At 47.1% G+C, this 17,893-nt stretch overlaps 1 protein-coding gene across 1 annotated transcript in view; it reads right to left on the bottom strand.

The window, feature by feature from the left end:
• LOC149749883 (obscurin-like) overlaps window positions 1–17,893 on the bottom strand; it is a 41,611-nt gene that overhangs the window by 14,260 nt on the left and 9,458 nt on the right. The window contains exons 3-7 of the mRNA XM_089908605.1: window positions 15,833–16,108; window positions 10,968–11,243; window positions 8,438–8,713; window positions 4,318–4,593; window positions 426–701 (exon numbers count right to left, since the gene is read on the bottom strand). Of these exons, the coding sequence (XP_089764731.1) occupies window positions 426–701; window positions 4,318–4,593; window positions 8,438–8,713; window positions 10,968–11,243; window positions 15,833–16,108 (1,380 nt within the window). The remainder of the gene's footprint in view (window positions 1–425; window positions 702–4,317; window positions 4,594–8,437; window positions 8,714–10,967; window positions 11,244–15,832; window positions 16,109–17,893) is intronic.

The following is a 17,893-nucleotide window of genomic DNA, read 5'->3' as shown; positions in this document are numbered from 1 at the left end:
ATCTCCACTAATCTGGGATCAAGGAAGTTGAAACCCCATCTGACAAACTAAGACCCGGCATGAGCTGCCGGATGAGGACATGTGGTAGGTGTTATGAAAGATATACGATGAGAGGAAAGTCACATATCCCCAGGCCGACCTCAGACGCCATGCATCAGGGAGAGCCAGGAACAAGAGGAAGGCTCTGGCAGGTGCTAAGACACTGTGACTGGGCCTTCATGCATGGAAACAGGGGGACACAAAGGACCCTTCTTACTTCCACGCCCACCCTCTCCATCCAACCTCCCCCTGGCAAAAATGGCTATAAATGTGGGACGTGGAAGACTGGGAGGCTACAGGCAAGTGAACACCCGTCTGTCAGGCCGCAAGACCATCCCCTCATCACCTCCAAATACGCTAGCTCAGTATCCTCCTCCAGGACTGACCTGTGACATCCAGGTGGAAGGAGACCCTCTGGCCCCCGGCCTCGCAGCTGTACTCCCCGGCGTCTGCCTTGCCCGCCTGCTGCACCACCAGCCGTCGCCCTCGGCCTGTGGCCTCCACACGCACTTTAGAGCTCAAACTCAGCTTCTTTCCATCCTTGTACCACGTCACCTCTGTCTGGGCCTGGGCCACCTCGCAGCTCAGCGTGGCACTGGACCCCGCCATGGCCTGCACTTCGCTGTGTGCTGGCTGCTCCTTGGCAAACACCACCTTGGGCTCTGGGGACAGGGAGGGATACATGGGTCAAGGACACCATCTCAGTCAGGAAAGCAGCCCTCAGCAAAAGAGACCTGAGTGGGGAGCCGTGGGCCAGGCGGGTGCGAGGAGGGGTGCGGAGGTGGGGCAGGGGCCAAGCTGGAGACTTCTCCAGGCTCTGCACCAGCCGTGTGCCCTGCAGAAGTGCCCCTGCCTTTCTCAGCAACAAGTAACACAAGTGATGAATTCCCCCTGCGTCCGCGTGAGCTGGTCCGGGGTTTGGGGGGGTCGGGGGAGGGTGCGCTTTGGAAGAGACTTCTCCCCTGCTCATGGCTTCTGCGGGGTCACATGCAAGTGTTCCCAAACCTTCCCAGATGGGGCCACAGTCTTCTCCATACGCCTAAGCAGGGAACTTTGCACCTGCAGGCCATGGAAATCAGTGAGGCTCGGTGCTCTGCCCTACATTTAGTACGGTCAACTTGTGGAAATCTGGTGGGTGTGCTACCACCTCCCCATGGCTTTCTTTTCCATTGTCTGAGGTACAAAGAAGCTGAGCACCTTTCTGTGTACACTGGGGTCCCCATTACTCTTTTGTTCTTCCTGGTACAACTATTCAAATTTTTGCCCACTCACCAATAGTAGGCCCTCTCTTCTCTCCATTCATCTCTAGGCACTCTTTATGCATTGAAATACTACAGAAGGACAGGTTGCTAGCTTTCAAGGTTATTCCCAACTGTGGGACTCGCATTTTCACAGTGTGATCGAGTCCTCCGATGAATTAAAATTTTTCCCTTCAATAGTGTCACCAATGTCCATTTCACGCTTTCGGTTTGGAGCATTTGTGTTCCATTTAAGAAATCTTCCTTTACCTTCGGTGTTAAGGAAACCACGGTATCGCTGGACTGTCTTTTGGTTTGTACCTTTCACACTGAGGTTTCTAACCCGCCACGAGTGTACTTTTGTGTGTGGTGTGAATTGTCAGTACAGTTTAATTTTTCCCAATGGGTCAGTGGTCCAAGCACTATTTATGAAGACAACATCCCTCCTCGACTTCTCGAGCACGCAGCACAGCAACAGATGAAATTGTGACGGCGGGGAGGGGGCTGGGAGGGGGGCGGAAGGGGGATTTGTCCGCGGTGGTGCAGGAAACCACTGCTGCAAGGAGTTCTTGCTAACCTCACTACTACGTTCCTCTGATGTGGTAAATATCGCCGCACTGGGATCCCCTTATCTTGAAAACTATATAGCCTCACAATCATTCCTGACAACGGCTCCCAGGAAGGGCTCCCACCGCGCTTCTGCAAGCAAATAGCATATTGGCTATACCTTGCCTTTGGAATCTGCCTGCTATTCTACCATCCGACCACCCAAAACACAAATTTGCTTCGATTTTCATTGTTAATCAACATCTTTGATTTTTCTCCTCAGATTACTGCCCGTCCAAGGAAACCTCTGACTCTCTCTCAAGAATGTGTACTAATTTCCCCACATAGTCTGGTAGCAACTTTTATCAGACCTGGAATTAGGAACATGGTACAATTGTGCCATTTTAACTCTTTCACAAAAGTTTCATTTGCCAAGCGTTTCTCACCAGGACTTAGGTGTGGAAATGTCTTCTGCTTGTTCATTCTCTTACACCCTAATCTTACTCAACGATCGTACACAGCCTGATAATTGATCCGCCGGATTGTCTGAGTTGATAATCACATCATCAGCAAATTCTACCTTGAGTTTTTCTCAACCCTTTGCCAGTGATTTTATGCTCCTCCTGCATCCGCACACTGGCTACAGAGGCCCACGTGTGTTCTCCCTCACATCAAAGATTTCCAGGGACATTTGTTGTTGATGTTGTTGATGTTGTTGTTCTTGGAGGAATTTTATTATAACGTTACAAAAAGAACACTTTTGTACAGTATGCTAAGAATTATATGGAAGGAACTGGTGCTCAGTTTTCTCACACTTTTTGCTTGGATTTCGGACCATCAAATTTCATCAACCATTTGATTGTCTACTTGTTCAGAGGACCACAACCTTTTGCATTCAATCTCTGAATGCCAAGCTTTATATATATTAACGTTGCCAACATTCAGGCCAACGTGCAATCCTGGACTAGGACTCTCATCACTGATCTCCACCCCGTGGATGCATGGCCGAATTCCTTTTGCTAACATTTCATTTATGATTTTGGCTGCGATATTCGCAATATATACGTCTGGAATTTCATTCCTCCTTCCTGTTTTCTTCTGCGATTCTGGGATGCATCGATGTTATGTTCCGCACTTAAACAGACCTATGGAGTGCATCTCCTTTTTCTATCTCTAAGACCATCTCCACAAGCATGGAATAACAGTTTTTCAGTATATTTTGTAGACTGTACCAGAGAACTACAAGGTAGTTCTTGGGAAGATTTTTCATTATTGGTCCTACTGATTGACAAGTCATACAACTCTTGGAGTTTTCTACATCTTCTTATGTCAGTTTTCATACAGTTATCCAGGATGTAGTCACATTTCACAACTTTTCAAAGCTTTTATCTTAGAACACTCTCTAATATTCTCCGAATGCCACATTTTACAGAAATGCCTTCTCGGATATGGGATATCTATACACACCCATAGATAATCCTATGGTCACACGGTCTCAAAGACTTATGGGTTGGCACCTAGGAGTCAATGTGGAATGGCAGCCCAGCCCTACTCAGCATTAAGGCTCTCTTCACAGAAGACAAGTAACCTGATTTCTTAGACTGCCCTATGTTCTAGCCACGAGGCATAGACACTCACTAACCTTTAGGAAAATGCAACGAAATAAAGACTGCTTTGCCAGTCAGAGTCTGCTGCTAGTACACTAACTCCTCATTAGCAAAGCAGAATGATGGGGCAGTAGCAACGTTTTCCTTTTTGTTCCTAAATTCATCAATATAACGTCACGGGGAAAACTGACTCGCAGCATCCAAACTGTTTGAAGACAAAGGCAAAATCCTATTGCATTTAAGACGATCACCCTAAACAGCACAGGGGACTCTATTCCAATCCTCCTTTCTTTCTCCCTTTGCAAAATCGTGACAGCAAACTTGGCCTATCTTCTGCTGCCTACAGGCAACCGGAGCTTCCCTATCCAGGAAATTGAAGGAAGGGCGGCCCAGCAACCTCAAATCTGATCATCCAAAGTTCACTCTTAAGATAATTCCAAGCGGGACTGGGTGGCCAACATCTCCACTGATCTGCGATCAGTGGAATTGAAACCCCATCTGGCAACCTGAGACCCGGCATGAGCCATGTGGTAGGTGTCAGGAAAGAAGTACCATGGGAGAAAAGCCACATATCCCCAGGCCTACCTCAGACCCCAAGCATTAGGGAGAGCCAGGGTCCCGATACCAGGAAAAACAGGAAGGCTCTGGGCAGGTGCTAAGACACTGTGACTGGGCCTTACCGCATGTAAACAGGTGGACACAAATGGCCCCTCTTCCTTCCACGCCCACACTCTCCATCCATCCTCCCCTGGGCAAAAATGGCTATAAATATGGGACGTGGCATACTGGGAGGCTACAGGCAAGTGAACACCCGTCTGTGGAGGCCACAAGACCGTCCCCTCATCACCTCCAAATAGGCTAGCTCAGTATCCTCCTCCAGGACTGACCTGTGACATCCAGGTGGAAGGAGACCCTCTGGCCCCCGGCCTCGCAGCTGTACTCCCCGGCGTCTGCCTTGCCCGCCTGCTGCACCACCAGCCGCCGCCCTCGGCCCGTGGCCTCCACACGCACTTTCGAGCTCGAACTCAGCTTCTTTCCATCCTTGTACCACGTCACCTCCGTCTGGGCCTGGGCCACCTCACAGCTCAGCGTGACACTGGACCCCGCCACGGCCTGCACTTCACTGCGTGCCGGCTGCTCCTTGGCAAACACCACCTTGGGCTCTGGGGACAGGGAGGGATACACGGGTCAAGGACACCATCTCAGTCAGGAAGGCAGCCCCGGGCAAAGGAGACCTGGGTGGGGAGCTGTGGAACAAGCGGGTGCGAGGGGTGCGGAGGTGGGGCAGGGGCCAAGCTGGAGACTTCTCCAGGCTCTGCACCAGCCGTGTGCCCTGCAGAAGTCCCCCTGCCTTTCTCAGCGACAAGTAACACAAGTGATTCATTCTCCCCCAGGTCCGCGTGAGCTGGTCCAGGGGTTGGGGCAGTGGGAGGAGGGTGCGCTTTTGGAAGAGACTTTTCCCCTGCTCATGGCATCCCTGGGGTCACACGCAACCGTTACCAAACCTTCCCAGATGGGGCCACAGTCTTTTCCATACGCCTAAGCAGGGAACTTTGCACCTGCAGGCCATGGAAATCAGTGAGGCTTGGTGCTCTGCCCTACGTTTAGTACGGTCAACTTGTGGAAATCTGGTGGGTGTGCTACCACCTCCCCATGGCTTTCTTTTCCATTGTCTGAGGAATAAAGAAGCTGAGCACCTTTCTGCGTACACTGGGGTCCCCATTACTCTTTTGTTCTTCCTGGTACAACTATTCAAATTTTTGCCCACTCACCAATAGTAGGCCCTCTCTTCTCTCCATTCATCTCTAGGCACTCTTTGTGCATTGAAATACTAGAGAAGGACAGATTGCTAGCTTTCAAGGTTATTCCCAACTGTGGGACTCGCATTTTCACTGTGTGATTGAGTCCTCCGATGAATTAAAATTTTTCCCTTCAATAGTGTCACCGATGTCCATTTCACGCTTTCGGTTTGGAGCATTTGTGTTCCATTTAAGAAATCTTCCTTTACCTTCGGTGTTAAGGAAACCACGGTATCGCTGGACTGTCTTTTGGTTTGTACCTTTCACACTGAGGTTTCTAACCCGCCACGAGTGTACTTTTGTGTGTGGTGTGAATTGTCAGTACAGTTTAATTTTTCCCAATGGGTCAGTGGTCCAAGCACTATTTATGAAGACAACATCCCTCCTCGACTTCTCGAGCACGCAGCACAGCAACAGATGAAATTGAGGTGGCGGGGAGGGAGCTGGGAGGGGGGCGGAAGGGGGATTTGTCCCTGGTGGTGCAGAAAACGACTGCTGCAAGGAGTTCTTGCTAACCTCACTACTACGTTCCTCTGATGTGGTAAATATCGCCACACTGGGATCCCCTTATCTTGAAAACTATATAGCCTCACAATCATTCCTGACAACGGCTCCCAGGAAGTGCTCCCACCGCGCTTCTGCAAGCAAATAGCATATTGGCTGTACCTTGTCTTTGGAATTTGCCTGCTATTCTACCATCCGACCACCCAAAACACAAATTTGCTTCGATTTTCATTGTTAATCAACATCTCTGATTTTTCTCCTCAGATTACGTTCCATCGATGGAAACCTCTGACTCTCTCTCAAGAATGTGTACTAATTTCCCCACATAGTCTGGTAGCAACTTTTATCAGACCTGGAGTTAGGAACATGATACAAATGTGCCATTTTAACTCTTTCACAAAAGTTTCACTTGCCAAACGTTTCTCGCCAGGACTTAGCTGTGGAAATGTCTTCTGCTTGTTCATTCTCTTACACCCTAATCTTACTCAACAATCGTACACAGCCTGATAATTGATCCGTCGGATTGTCTGAGTTGATAATCACATCATCAGCAAATTCTACCTTGAGTTTTTCTCAACCCTTTGCCAGTGATTTTATGCTCCTCCTGCATCCGCTCAGTGGCTACAGAGGCCCACGTGTGTTCTCCCTCACATCAAAGATTTCCAGGGACACGTTAATTGGGATCCTGCTCTTGTTGTTGCTGTTGTTGTTGTTGGAGGAATTTTATTATAACGTTACAAAAAGAGCCCTTTTTTTTTTTTTTTTTTTTGCGGTACACGGGCCTCTCACTGTTGTGGCCTATCCCGTCGCGGATCACAGGCTCTGGACGCTCAGGCTCAGTGGCCATGGCTCACGGGCCGAGCCGCTCCGCGGCATGTGGGATCTTCCCAGACCGGGGCACGAACCCGCGTCCCCCGCATCGGCAGGTAGTCTCTCAAACACTGCGCTACCAGAGCGGCCCAGAAACACTTTTGTACAGTATTTTAAGCATTATGTGGCAGGAACTGTTGCTCACTTTTCTCACATTTTTTGCCTGGATTTGGGATGATCAAATTTCATCAACCATTTGATTCTCTACTCGTTCAGAGCACCACATCCTTTTGCATTCAATCTCTTAATTCCATGCTTTATATATATTAACTTTGCCAACCTTCAACACAACGTGCAATCCTGGACTAAGACTGTCATCAGTGACTCCACCCCGTGGACGCATGGCTGAATTCCTTTTGCTAACAATTCATTTATGATTTTGGCTGCGATATTTGCAACACATACGTCTGGAATTTCGTTCATCCTTCCTGCCTTTCTTCAGTGATTCTGGTATGCGTCAATGTTATGTTCTGAATTTAAAGAGACTTATGAGTGCATCTCCTTTTCCTATCTCTAAGACCATCTCCACAAGCATGGAATAACAGTTTTCCAGGATAGTTTGTAGACTGTACCAGAGAAGTACCAGGTAGTTCTTGGGAAGATTTTCCATTATTGGTCCTACATATTGACAAGTCATACAACTCTTTGAGTTTTCTACATCTTCTTGTGTCAGTTTTCATACAGCTGTCCAGGATTTAGTCAAACTTCACAACTTTTCAAAGCTTTTATCTTAGAACACTCTCTAATACTCTCCGAATGCCACATTTTACAGAAATGCCTTCTCGGATCTGGGATATCTATACACACCCATAAATAACGCTATGGTCGCACGGTCTGAAACAGTTACGGGTTGGCACCTAGGAGTCAATGTGGAATGGCAGCCCAGCCCTACTCAGCATTAAGGCTCTCTTCACAGAAGACAAGTAACCTGATTTCTTAGACTGCCCTATGTTCCAGCCACGACGCAGAGACACTCACTAACCTTTCGGAAAGTGCAACGAAATAAAGACTGCTTTGCCAGTCATAGTCTGCTGCTAGTACACTCACTCCTCATTAGCAAAGCAGAATGATGGGGCAGTAGCGACTTTTTCCTTTCCGTTCCTAAATTCATCAATATAATGCCACTGGGAATACTGACCCACAGTATCCAAACTGTTTGAAAACAAAGGCAAAATCCTATTGCATTTAAGAAGATCACCCTAAACAGCACAGAGGACTCTGTTCCAATCCTCCTTTCTTCCTCCCTTTGCAAGGTCATGACAACATACTTGGCCTATCTTCTGCTGCCTACAGGCAACTGGAGCTTCCCTATCCAGGAAATTGAAGGAAGGGCATCCCAGAAACCTCAAATCTGATCATCCAAAGTTCACTCCTAAGATAATTCCAAGCGGGACTGGGTGGCCAACATCTCCACTAATCTGCGATCAATGAAATTGAAACCCCATCTGGCAACCCAAGACCTGGCATGAGCCATGCGGTAGGTGTCAGGAAAGAAGTACCATGGGAGGAAAGTCACATATCCCCAGGCGTACCTCAGACCCCAAGCATTAGGGAGAGCCAGGGTCCCGATACCAGGAACAACAGGAAGGCTCTGCACAGGTGCTAAGACACTGTGACTGGGCCTTACCGCATGGAAACAGGTGGACACAAATGGCCCGTCTTCTTTCCATGCCCACACTCTCCATCCATCCTCCCCCGGGCAGAAATGGCTATAAATGTGGGACGTGGAATACTGGGAGGCTACAGGCAAGTGAACACCCGCCTGTGGAGGCCACAAGACCGTCCCCTCATCACCTCCAAATAGGCTAGCTCAGTGTCCTCCTCCAGGACTGACCTGTGACATCCAGGTGGAAGGAGACCCTCTGGCCCCCGGCCTCGCAGCTGTACTCCCCGGCATCTGCCTTGCCCGCCTGCTGCACCACCAGCCACCGCCCTCGGCCCGTGGCCTCCACACGCACTTTCGAGCTCGAACTCAGCTTCTTTCCATCCTTGTACCACGTCACCTCCGTCTGGGCCTGGGCCACCTCGCAGCCCAGCGTTGCACTGGACCCCGCCACGGCCTGCACTTCACTGCGTGCCGGCTGCTCCTTGGCAAACACCACCTTGGGCTCTGGGGACAGGGAGGGATACACGGGTCAAGGACACCATCTCAGTCAGGAAGGCAGCCCCGGGCAAAGGAGACCTGGGTGGGGAGCTGTGGAACAAGCGGGTGCGAGGGGTGCGGAGGTGGGGCCGAGCCAAGCTGGAGACTTCTCCAGGCTCTGCACCAGCCACGTGCCCTGCAGAAGTCCCCCTGCCTTTCTCAGCGACAAGTAACACAAGTGATTCATTCTCCCCCAGGTCCGCGTGAGCTGGTCCAGGGGTTGGGGCGGTGGGAGGAGGGTGCACTTTTGGAAGAGACTTTTCCCCTGCTCATGGCATCTCTGGGGTCACACGCAACTGTTACCAAACCTTCCCAGATGGGGCCACAGTCTTTTCCATACGCCTAAGCAGGGAACTTTGCACCTGCAGGCCATGGAAATCAGTGAGGCTCGGTGCCCTGGCCTACGCCTGGCATGGTCAACTTGTGGCAATCTGGTGGGAGTGCTGGCACCTCCCCGTGGTTTTCTTTTCCATTATCTGAGGAATAAAGAAGCTGAGAACCTTTCCCAGAATGACTGGGGTCCCCGTTACTCTTTTGTTCTTCCTGGTGAAACTATTCAAAGTTTTGCCCACTCACCAACAGTAGGCTCTGTCTTCTCTCCATCTCTAGGCACTCTTTGTGTATTGAAATACTAGAGAAGGACAGATTGCTAGCTTTCAAGGTTATTCCCAACTGCGGGACTCCCATTTTCACTATGTGATCGAGTCCTCCGATGATTCAAAGTTTTTCCCTTCAAGAGTGTCACTGATGTCCATTTCAGCCCTTTGGTTTTGGAGCATTTGTGTTCCATTTAAGAAATCTTCCCTTACCTTCGGTGTTAAGGAAACCATGGTATCGCTGGACTGTCTTTTGGTTTGTACCTTTCACACTGAGGTTTCTAACCCGCCACTAGTGTACTTTTGTGTGTGGTGTGAATTGTCAGTACAGTTTAATTTTTCCCAATGGGTCAGTGGTCCAAGCACTATTTATGAAGACAACATCCCTCCTCGACTTCTCGAGCACACAGCACAGCAACAGATGAAATTGAGGTGGCGGGGAGGGAGCTGGGAGGGGGGCGGAAGGGGGATTTGTCCCTGGTGGTGCAGAAAACGACTGCTGCAAGGAGTTCTTGCTAACCTCACTACTACGTTCCTCTGATGTGGTAAATATCGCCACACTGGGATCCCCTTATCTTGAAAACTATATAGCCTCACAATCACTCCTGACAACGGCTCCCAGGAAGGGCTCCCACCGCGCTTCTGCAAGCAAATAGCATATTGGCTGTACCTTGTCTTTGGAATCTGCCTGCTATTCTACCATCCGACCACCCAAAACACAAATTTGCTTCGATTTTCATTGTTAATCAGAATCTTTGATTTTTCTCCTCAGATTACTGTCCGTCGATGGAAACCTCTGACTCTCTCTCAAGAATATGTACTAATTTCCCCACATAGTATGGTAGCAACTTTTATCAGACCTGGAATTACAAACATGATACAATTGTGCCCATTTAACTCTTTCACAAATGCCACGGGGAATACTGACCCGCAACATCCAAACTGTTTGAAGACAAAGGCAAAATCCTATTGAATTGAAGAAGATCACCTTAAATAGCACAGGGGACTCTATTCCAATCCTCCTTTCTTCCTCCCTTTGCATGATCATGACAACAAACTTGGCCTATCTTCTGCTGCCTACAGGCAACCGGAGCTTCCCTATCCAGAAAATTTTAAGGAAGGGCGTCCCAGCAACCTCAAATCTGATCATCCAAAGTTCACTCCTAAGATAATTCCAAGCAGGACTTGGTGGCCAACATCTCCACTAATCTGCGATCAATGAAATTGAAACCCCATCTGGCAATCCAAGACCTGGCATGAGCCATGCGGTAGGTGTCAGGAAAGACGTACCATGGGAGGAAAGTCACATATCCCCAGGCCTACCTCAGACCCCAAGCATTAGGGAGAGCCAGGGTCCCGATACCAGGAACAACAGGAAGGCTCTGGGCAGGTGCTAAGACACTGTGACTGGGCCTTACCGCATGGAAACAGGTGGACACCAATGGCCCCTCTTCCTTCCACGCCCACAGTCTCCATCCATTCTCCCCCGGGCAAAAATGGCTATAAATGTGGGACGTGGAAAACTGGGAGGCTACAGGCAAGTGAACACCCGTCTGTGGAGGCCGCAAGACCGTCCCCTCATCACCTCCATATAGGCTAGTTTAGTATCCTCCTCCAGGACTGACCTGTGACATCCAGGTGGAAGGAGACCCTCTGGCCCCTGGCCTCGCAGCTGTACTCCCCGGCGTCTGCCTTGCCCGCCTGCTGCACCACCAGCCGCCGCCCTTGGCCCGTGGCCTCCACACGCACTTTCGAGCTCGAACTCAGCTTCTTTCCATCCTTGTACCACGTCACCTCCGTCTGGGCCTGGGCCACCTCGCAGCTCAGCGTGGCACTGGCCCCCGCCACGGCCTGCACTTCAGTGCGTTCCGGCTGCTCCTTGGCAAACACCACCTTGGGCTCTGGGGACAGGGAGGGATACACGGGTCAAGGACACCATCTCAGTCAGGAAGGCAGCCCCGGGCAAAGGAGACATGAGTGGGGAGCCGAGGGCCAGGCGGGTGTGAGGGGTGTGGAAGTGGGGCGGAGTCCAAGCTGGGGACTCCTCCAGGCTCTGCACCAGCCGTGTGCTCTTGCAGAAGTCCCCCTGCCTTTCTCAGCGACAAGTAAAACAAGTGATGAATTCCCCCTGCATCCGCGTGAGCTGGTCCAGGGAGTGGGGGTGTGGGGGGAAGGTGCGCCTTTGGAAGAGACTTCTCCCCTGCTCATGGCATCAGTGGGATCACATGCAAATGTTCCCAATCCTTCCCAGGTGGGGCCGCAGTCTTCTCCATACACCTAAGCAAGGAACTTTGCATCTGCACTCCATGGAAATCAGTGAGGTTCAGTGCCCTGGCCTACACTTAGTATGGTCAACTTGTGGCAATCTCGGGGGAGTGCTGGCACCTCCCCATGGCTTTCCTTTCCATTGTCTGAAGAATAAAGAAGCTGAGCTCCTTTCCCCAAATGACTGGGGTCCCCATTACTCTTTTGTTCTTCCTGGTGACACTATTCAAATTTTGCCCACTCACCAATAGTAGGCTCTCTGTTTTCTCCATCTCTAGGCACTCTTTATGCATTGAAATACTAGAGAAGGAAAGATTGCTAGCTTTCTAGGTTATTCCTAACTGTGGGACTCACATTTTCACTGTGTGATCAAGTCCTCTGATGAATCAAAATTTTTCCCTTCAATAGTTTCAGCGATGTCCATTTCAGCCCTTTCAGTTTAGAGCATTTGTGTTCTATTTAGAAATGTTTCCTTACCTAAGTCTTTAAAGAAACCACGGTATCATCGGTGGAGTTTTTTGTTTTTACCTTTACACTGGGTTTCTACCCCACCATGAGTTCACTTTTCTGTGTTGTGGGAATTGCTAGTACAATTTAAGTTTTTCGTATTGTTACTTGGTACAAGCCTCTGATGGGGATACTCTGATAAACTTCCTCTTTGCACAATTCTTCTAGGACAGAAGCTGTGGGGTCATTGTGGGTGCGTTCCTCATCCCGCCTAGATGAGGCCAGAGTCTTTTCCCACAGGAAAGTGCAGGGCATGTTCTCATCTGCAGTGAATGAGGTTTGCTGAAGTGCTACCCTCACCTACCCTCATTGTCAGCAGTCTGGTGGGAGTGAAATGTACCTCCTGTGGCACTCTTTTGCATTTTTTGTGATGATTCAAAATAAAGACCCATTTCTGATGTTTTTGGTCATCAGTGTTTGCTCTTCTGTGGTGTCACTGTCCAACGTTTTTGCCCTATTTTCAACAGCACTGTCTGCCATTTGTATGTTCACTTTAAGGACATTTTTATACATACGAATGCTAGGCACTGACAAGTGCGTGTGTTCTAAATGTCTTCCACATCTGTGTGGTTTGCCTTTTCAGTACTTCATGCTATCTTCTGATGAATCTATCAATACATATTTAGTTTTAAGGTAGTCAAATATGTCAAATTGTTTTCATTATGATTAGTGCACTTGTATTTTACGAAGTCATTCTTTGGGACTTCCTTGGTGGCACAGTGGTTAAGAATCCACCTGCCAATGCAGGGGACACAGGTTCAAGCCCTGGTCCGGGAAGACCCCACATGCCACAGAGCAACTAAGCCCGTGCACCACAACTGCTGAGCCTGCGAGTCACAACTACTGAAGCCTGCACACCTAGAGCCCATGCTAAACAACAAGAGAAGCCACCGCAGTGAGAAGCCTGCACACCACAGTGAAGAGTAGCCCCAGCTCGCCGCAACTAGAGAAAGCCCGCATGGAGCAACGAAGACAAAAATAATAAATAAAATTTTTCTTAATTATTTATTTTAAAAAAGAAAGAAATCATTCTTTAGTCTGAGGTAATTAAAACCATCTATGTTATCATCTAAGGGTTTTATGATTTTCCCTTCTATTCTGTGGTGTTTAACCCAACATGAGTTGACCATGGGGGATATGAATTACTGGCCTAATCGTTTTTCTATATGGTTAAATGGTTTAAGTGTCATTTATTAAAACCATGTTGTCTCTACTCCTTGCATGATTCCACATTTTTTTTAAAAAAAAGGAGCAGGGGAATGTGGGCATCCATTCATGTGCAGATTTGTGTTGGAGATCACTACTCTGGTCCTTTGGTCTGTGTATCTATCCTTGCAATGAGACACTATTGTATTCATTACTGTAGCTTTATAACAATCTTGATATTGGTATAGCAAATAACTCACTCTTTGCTCTTCTTCAATAGTGTATTGACTGTACATGGTCTTAGCAATTTACTTCTGAATTTCCAAAATCCCCACTAAACAAACATTTGTTTGGATTTTAATTGGTATTGAACATTTTTTATTCTTCCCTGGATTTCTACCCAACTATTTAGAACTTCTTGACTGTCTCTCAAAACATTTTTAATAATTCCCCCCCACACACAGAGCCTCTCACCACCCTTTATTAGACTTGGAATTAGGAAATGATTCTTTTGATGCTATTGTAACTCTTTTAAAATTTTCATTTTCCAGATGTTTGTTGCTACTATGTAGCCGTAGAAGTGTTTTCTTCATATTGATTTTTTTACATGGTAATCATTCTCAGCTATCTTATTAAGTCTCATAATTTATCCTTTGGATTAATCATATTATCCATGAATTTAACTTTTGTTTCTTCACACGTTTCTGTCTTTTGCTTTCTTTTCCTCCTATCTCTGTTGTACAATGTTGGTTAAAAGCAGTAACAGTTGGCTTCCTTGTCTGGTTCGCTATCTCACAGACAAACTTTCAAACTTTCACTTTTTTGTGTGCAAATTAGCTGGTTTGTCTGCAGCGTCATTTATCAGATTACGAACTGTTTTATTTATAATTCGTTAAGAATTTTATGTCATGAATTGATGCCAACTTTATTAAACTTTTCTTCTGTATTTATAATGCCAAATCTTACCAAATACTTTATTCTGCATGTCATGAACAGATTGCTTTGCTAGTGTTTCTAGTGTTTGAACAGCCTTGCATTTCTGGACTATGACTTTTATCACAGTGTATTACCAATTTTCCTCTTAATATATTGTTAAATTTATTTTGATAATATTTTGTTTCAGATGTTGGCCTTGATATCCATAATAGGTTGGTCTGTAATTTTAATTCTTACAATTTTTTGTCAGATATTTGTATCAATGTTATGCTATCTACATGAAACAAATCAGAGACTATCTCCTTTTTCTATTTTCTAGAAGAATATCCATGAACATGGATTTTCTTTCCAAAGTATTTCATATAATTTACCAGTGGAACTACTGGGCTTAGATCTTTCTCTATGAGAAGATTTATCATTATGGTTCCAATTATTTAAAAGGTTATAGGACTGGGCTTCCCTGGTGGCGCAGTGGTTAAGAGTCCGCCTGCCGATACAGGGGACATGGGTTCGTGCCCCGGTCTGGGAAGATCCCACATGCTGCGGAGCAGCTGGGCCCGTGAGCCATGGCCGCTGAGCCTGCGTGTCCGGAGCCTGTGCTCCACAACGGGAGAGGCCACAACAGTGAGAGGCCCACGTACCGCAAAAAAAAAAAAGATTATAGGACTACTTGAGTTGTTGAATGTTTCTTGTGTCACTTTTTATATAGTTTTCTAAGAATCTGATCAATTTGTCAAAACTTTCACACTTATTGCCATGAAAAAATATTGTCATATTCTTCTAAAATACCATTCTTAAAAGATATATACATGTTGGTGTAGGAGAAGCTACTATTCCTCTCCAAGTCTAAATCTATAAATCAGACTCCATGGGGAATTCTGACATAAAATGTTCTAACAGAAAACAAAAGGAAATCAGTATCTGCTTTGAACAGAGGATTCCAGACCTCACATGTGCATGTCTCAGGCACATATCAACCAACCCTCTGGTCTCTGCTTACTCTGCACACATATTGCAAGAAAAATGGATCTAGATTTTGTTACAGGTAGATGCACAGATAACTTCTATATCCATGTGCAAGGAAGAAAGAGTGTTCAGAACACCTAAAACTTTGATAATCCATAGTTCAGTCTTGAGATAAATCCAAGTATGACTGTGTGGCAGAAATTTCCCCTTGTCCTGGCTTAATGAAATTCAAACATCTCTCCCTAGTGTGAACCCACATGCGTTGCTAGGTGACGGCGTCTAGGAGCTGTCAGGACATCCAGGAGGAGCAAATTCACATACCCACAGTTAAAAGACATCTGGTCTACCTCAGACCCCAAGTGCAAGACAGAACCAGAGTCCCAGACACCAAGGAATACCCAGAAGGTTCTGGGCAGATGCTGGGAACTGAAGACTGTGCATTACTGTGTGGAAACACCACTCAGGGTTTATAGGAACACCATTATCCCTTCTGTTCACAGCCTACCCATCCAGCCTCCCTTGGTCCAGCCATGGGTATGAAAATGGGAGGTGGGAGGACGGAAGGCTAAAAGAGATGAAGTCTAGTGGGAAGATCATCGGGTCTGTTGGGGGATGCAAGCCAGTCCCATCACCTCCACACAAGGCTAAGTTACTACCTCCAAGGACTGACCTGTGACATCCAGGTGGAAGGAGACCTTCTGGCCCCCGGCCTCGCAGCTGTACTCCCCGGCGTCTGCCTTGCCCACCTGCTGCACCACCAGCCTCCGGGTGCAGCCCTTGGCCTCCACATGCACTTTTGAGCTCGAATTCAGCTTCTTCCTGTTCTTGTACCACATCACCTCCGTCTGGGCCTGGGCCACCTCGCAGCTCAGTGTGGTGCTGGCCCCCACCATGGCCTGCACCTCTTTATGTGCTGGCTGTCCCTTGATAAACACCGCAGAGGACTCTGGGCACAGAAAGGGATACACAGTGTCAGAGACACAAAGCTGATACCAGCCTGTGAGACCAAAACTTAAGAGTTCAGTAAATTTTCTCCTTGGAGCCAGTGATGCCATGTGCCCAGGAAGGTGTAGAGTTGTGTTTACAAACAAATATCTCAAGTGTACATTTTGGTGATGTTCTGACACAAGGTCAATTCCTAAGGCTAGAGGAAAGTGGCCAAAGTTATTCTAGCATCTGTCACAGCTAGTTCATTGTCTTTCCCATGTGACAGTCACCTCTGGCAGGCAGGTTGGGTTGTGTGCACTTGTATCCCCTATATCTATAAATACATATAGGATCTCAGAGAGTCCATGCTGTATATGCATTCATTCATTCAGTCATTCATTCAATCACTGATGCAACTAATGTCAGTGGAGGGCCCATTATCTGCAGGCACTATGGTGGTGCTGGGAATGCTATACCATAGCTGGAAACGTGAGTAACACAGTCTCTGTTCTTACAGATCTTACCTTCTACTGAGGAAAAACAAACAAACATACGAACATGACAATGATTTAATGCTACGGTCAATGCTGTGATGAAATAAGAGTGATGTGCTAGAGAGAAGGGACTGACAGTGACTTAGATTTGGTGGTCAGAGAAAATCTTGGTAAGGAGTAATGTTTAGGTGAAGTGCTAAATGATAAAAGGGAGGCAGCTTTGATGAAAGCTGAGGGGAGTCATTGTAACGGAGATGAGAGCTAGGGCCAGGGCTCTCCTAGAAGGATAGATGTGAAGTGAGTGAGGAAGGTAAAAGGGAACTGCACTTTTGGAACCACACTGGGCATCTGATTTTCTCCTCTGGACACTGCTGTTCCTTAGTACAGCATGACACTAAAAGGCATAGGGCTGCTACTATGAAACAGGAAACCTGGTCAGGCTATGTACACCTTGTGTAAGCAGAAAGATAAAGTTAGAGATTGAGGAGCCAAGCCTCCAGGAAAAAGAGATCTTGTAGAATTGAGCCCCACACTCAGCCACATTCCCCTCAAGATGTTTGGTGAGCTCCACAACTGCATGGCCCAGGAGACTACGAAGCCAAGCAGAAAACCTCTGAAAACTATAGCAGACTTTTTAGCACCTTGCATTACCAGAGAGACAAAGATTAGAGTTGAGTGTCTGCCTGAAAAGAGACCCCCCTCCATACCCCAAGTCTCTGTAGAAATCCTTGGAGGACTATGCCCAGGAATGGGGGCAAACCAGAGATAGCTGACCCTGATCAAAACTGTAATGCAGGCTTGAGTGAGTGCAGTCCTTGAATAGACTAAAGTTCTTAGTTGTTCTCTCCCTCCCTAGCAAAGGAAATACTGATCCTCTGTCTGAAGTGAGATAACATCATCCACATTCAAAAAGTTTTCTCAAACGATGTCTGACAGTCAACTGAAAATTCACTGGCATGCCAAGGACAAGAGTGAATAGAAATCCAAAAAAAAGCAATATCAGATGATCAGACCAGGATATAACCATGATAATATTTCTTTAATGTGAAAGAAAAGAAAATATATCAAATACAAAAATTTTACTACAGAGTCTAGAATCTATAAGAAATTAAACAAATGGAAATTATGAAACTGGAAAATACAATAACTGAAAGTAAACACACTATAAATGGGTTTGACAACAGATTAGATATAGAAGAATAGAAAATTAGTGGATTGGAAGACAGATCTAAAGAAAATATCCAGACTAAAGCAGAGAGAGAAAAAAAATTAAGAGGTGGAGAGAAAGAGAGATACATATGAGACATGTG

The sequence above is a fragment of the Delphinapterus leucas genome, chromosome 3 (assembly GCF_059928025.1).
Source record: "Delphinapterus leucas isolate spDelLeu-1000000601 "Yukka" chromosome 3, BTC_Dleu_Yukka2, whole genome shotgun sequence".
Classification (NCBI taxonomy): Eukaryota; Metazoa; Chordata; class Mammalia; order Artiodactyla; family Monodontidae; genus Delphinapterus; species Delphinapterus leucas.
This window is presented reverse-complemented; position numbering and strand designations above follow the sequence as displayed.